Raw genomic sequence first — 3856 nt, 5'->3', positions numbered from 1 at the left:
GTGGTGTTCTAAAATTCAAATTAATAAATTCCAAGTTGTGATCAGTTTTAAGTCTAATTATTTTTTCCTGCAATATTTTTAAAAAATAAATTAATAATTAGCACCGTGTAAAATGATGAGAACTCATATAATTAACAAGGATAAGGTCGTTGTACTTTGAGTGGAATTCCTAACCAGATAAATTTGAATTTAGAAATATCAAGGACAAATCACCAGCCGGCTTGTAGTAACAGTTTTAGTTTTTTCAACATTTAACATTTCCAGTATTAAAAATTGATAAATATACGAGGTTGTATCTATATATCCTAACGTCTCAAGATTGAAAATTAGTAAAATTGCCCTCCAAATTAAAGAGGGTGTTCGTTTGAGTGAGTACTACTCAAACACTGTCAGACCTTTTTAAAACTGTTTGTTTGTTTCACTGTCACAAGTATTGCAGCGGACTCCACACATGATACTCTATTTTTCTGTCTCACCTGGACTTAATATGTGGTCAACATATTCTTGCGCGTCCTTTATTGATCGCCGCACCTTAGCTAAAGGCAGGTACAATAGCAGGTTATAAACCAGCTATAAACATATTTTAAAGAGATAAAAAAATAGAGAGAAGAGCAGCGGGCTACAGATCTATAGCCAACTACAGCACGGACTTTAAGACGTAATGTGTGTATGACAGGTGGGACCATGTACTAATAGTATAATAAGCAAGTATGAATTGGCTATAGATGATTTATAGATGATTTATAGTCAGTAGTGGGCTGCACTATTAAACTTGCTCTAACAAACATTTTGGCAAGTTGGTGTGACTTTTTTTTTCGAGAAAAGACGGTGTGGTAATGATTTGATATGAACGTACAGGTAGGAATGAAAACGACTCAAAAAAAGACGGGAACCATATCTATCATTTTCGTTTCCGTGTTTTTTATTAAAAAAATAGAAATAGAAAATCTTGTGTATGAAAACGGAATAGAATATTATTGAATGTGAAAACATGATGAATATTTATTGGAAACCGAGTTTTCAATTTTTTTCTAAAACAATATATAAAAATTTAAAATTTTAGCAGCTAATAGTACCACTTTCCACTTTGTATCATAAGGATAACATCACGGTTTAAACACTTTATCAAGTCCAATTTTTCATCATTGAGACGGTAAACATTCTTTGGAAAAAGTTCTAAATTAGTTTTTGAGATATTCTCTAAGAAAGTTTCCGACCGATTTCTCTTTCTGTTAGATAGTGCTATTTCTGCATCCCTTTTTGTTTCCAAGAAAAAAAAATCCAAATTTGTTTTCGGTTTTGACACTACTGGAAAAATCGTTTTTTCAAGCAGCCAAAAACAGTTTTCGCAGGCAGACCGCCTGTATGCAAAGGCCTGCGGAAATAGATGATTTCCGCATACGGGTCGTGGGTCCGCCAGGCGACATCTCCATCTTCGTAGGCAGTAGATTCACCCGCCTGCAAAAAACATTTCAGCGAAATAAAAAAAAGGCGCGCCACCGCCAGCCTCCCCCTCCGGCCAACGGCTCTCCTCCTCCATCCGCGGCCATCCCCACAGGCATTCATGCCGTCGTTGTCGCATCGGCGCCGTCGGTCATCGCGCGGCGTCGGGATAGGGAGGAGCCAAGCCGCCGCCTCTCCTCCTCGTCGCCACCGCCTCCACTCCCCTTCGGAAGACCGGCCGGCGGTGGATCCACGCGCCCGGGGTGAGCCGGCGGTAGATCCATAGATTTGGTCATTTTATAATCCTTCGAAACTAAAAAATTTTGGGTATTTTACACATTTCAAACGATAATAGCATGGTAATGGTGTGGGAGGTAACACTAAAATCATAAGTCGCACGGTGTATATTGTTAGCGTACCATGTGTAATGGTGTGGGTTTTCCGAAACTTAATGGTCGATACGTGCAAACAAACCGTTTATTATATGTGTTTTGGAATCCTTCGTGTCGACATGGTAGACAGTGAGGAACTAATTACGATAATACCAATCTCTTTAACGTTCACTTTGTCATCAAATTTATTTAACCTTTAAAAATAGTACCAAGAGTAAAAGTAAAGACACACGACTAAATACCGACATAGACAGCTCAGCTACAACGATGAACCCTTTTCCTCCCATAAGAAAAGATACAGACGATGACAAGTGAGAGAACATTTTGGTTGTGGTGCGGTAGTGCCAATCAATAATGCTCAGGAAGAGCAAATATGGACCGTATTTTAGTGTCCTCTAACGCAGTTTAAAATGTGTGGTCCGCACTGTACAAACAGCTGTAACTAGAAGGGCCTCACACTTTATTCCACTTCCGAGGCATGGGCCCTCGCAACTTGCAAGTGGGGCGCTGACACTGCAACAATAATTTTTCTGTTTCCAACCCCCTTCTCACACTATACTGATACTCCAATATTTCTTTTCCTTTGCAGTTTTGACACCCTGTGGGACGTCAAACCAGCGCTGTGGTTGACTGGCGCGTGGGTAGGTGGGGCCCAGGTGTCGGTGACCCTGGAGCCGAGGTACGTGGCCGCGGGTAAGCCGTGGCGGGCGGTGACAATGGAATTCCTGGCCACTGTACAGATCGCGTCAGCGTGGGACCCACTAGGTGACGCAGGCCTACCCTGTCCGATATTTACTGCTCCACGACGCCCCGCTTTCCCCCCATCCACACCCGCACCCACCTCGCTCGCGCGCTCGGTAAAAATCCCCACGATTTGGGAGTCCTCCTTACATGGCCACGCCCAGAACCGGGAGCACTCGCTCTTGTCATTCAGATTGCCGCTGCTTGCAGGAGCCAGATCTCGTCGGTAGGAGGAGGAGGAGGTTGGGGTGGGGGTGATGGATCGGCAGAGGCAGCAGAGCTCCAGGGGCAATGCTAGTGCTACTGCAACGCGGGGTGGTGGTGGTGGTGGTGGTGGTGGTAAGGGGGGAGGGAACGGGAAGGCGGCGGCGGCGGGGAAGAAGCCGATCAAGGTGGTGTACATCTCCAACCCCATGCGGGTGAGGACCAGCGCCGCCGGGTTCCGCGCCCTCGTGCAGGAGCTCACCGGCCGCAACGCCGACCCTTCCAAGTACAGCCCCCGCGCCTCCGCGGGCGACGACGGCGGTGGCGCCACGGCGCTGCCCGACACCGGCGCAGCCAGCGACGCCGACGCCCTCGAGGCGGGCGCGGCGCCGGGTCGTCATCCGGCGGAAACGGCGACGTTCGACGAAGGCGGCGGCGGGGGCGGGGGCGGCTACGACGACGACGACGTCTTCAGGTCGCAGCTGCTGGACACCAGCTACTCAGTGTTCTCGCCGCCGACGCTGCTCTACGACGACCACCCGCACAGCAAGGTGTAGTGACCCACCCCGATCCCTCCCGCCATGAGGAAGACCACCTTGTTCGCTGTGTGTATTGCATGATGAAATTGCATGTGTGTGTGACTGTGTGCTAGCTTCAATTCAGTGTGCCGCTCTATCCCTTAGCCTAGCTCATCACCACATGCCTCAAATGAAATTAAAAAAGAGAGTGGATTCTTGTCCCTCGAGCATACATCCTCTCATTCTGTACATATCGTTCAAAAAGTTATAAAAAAATTAAAAAATTTATCAAGATAGATCAATAGATCAATACATGATAGTATATCTTTTTCAAATATGCAAGTTAAAATTCGACTTATACAATTCAAAACAAAAATAAAAAAATTGATGATGAATTGCACGTTCTATTCATAGTTAAATTTGTTATTTTTTTCTACTTGTATAAGTTGAATTTGAATTTGTATGTTTGTGAAGTGATATATCATATATTGATCTATCCAACTAATTTTTTTTCAATTTTTTTTATGATTTTTAAGTGATATGCAAAAAAAAATAAGG

At 44.8% G+C, this 3856-nt stretch overlaps 1 protein-coding gene across 1 annotated transcript; it reads left to right on the top strand.

Moving 5' to 3' along the window:
* Positions 1-2682: 2682 nt before the first annotated feature.
* On the top strand, positions 2683-3589 carry LOC127773172 (uncharacterized). Its single transcript, XM_052299202.1, has one exon. The coding sequence runs from the start codon at positions 2834-2836 to the stop codon at positions 3335-3337; it is 504 nt and encodes a 167-aa protein (XP_052155162.1). The 5' UTR covers positions 2683-2833; the 3' UTR covers positions 3338-3589.
* The last annotated feature ends 267 nt before the right edge of the window (positions 3590-3856 follow it).

Source organism: Oryza glaberrima, chromosome 5, assembly GCF_000147395.1.
Source record: "Oryza glaberrima chromosome 5, OglaRS2, whole genome shotgun sequence".
Lineage (NCBI taxonomy): Eukaryota > Viridiplantae > Streptophyta > Magnoliopsida > Poales > Poaceae > Oryza > Oryza glaberrima.
This window is presented reverse-complemented; position numbering and strand designations above follow the sequence as displayed.

Bases quoted from the DNA above. Each gene is read 5' to 3' on its own strand.
- LOC127773172 (XM_052299202.1), top strand. From the start codon at position 2,834: ATGGATCGGCAGAGGCAGCAGAGCTCCAGGGGCAATGCTAGTGCTACT.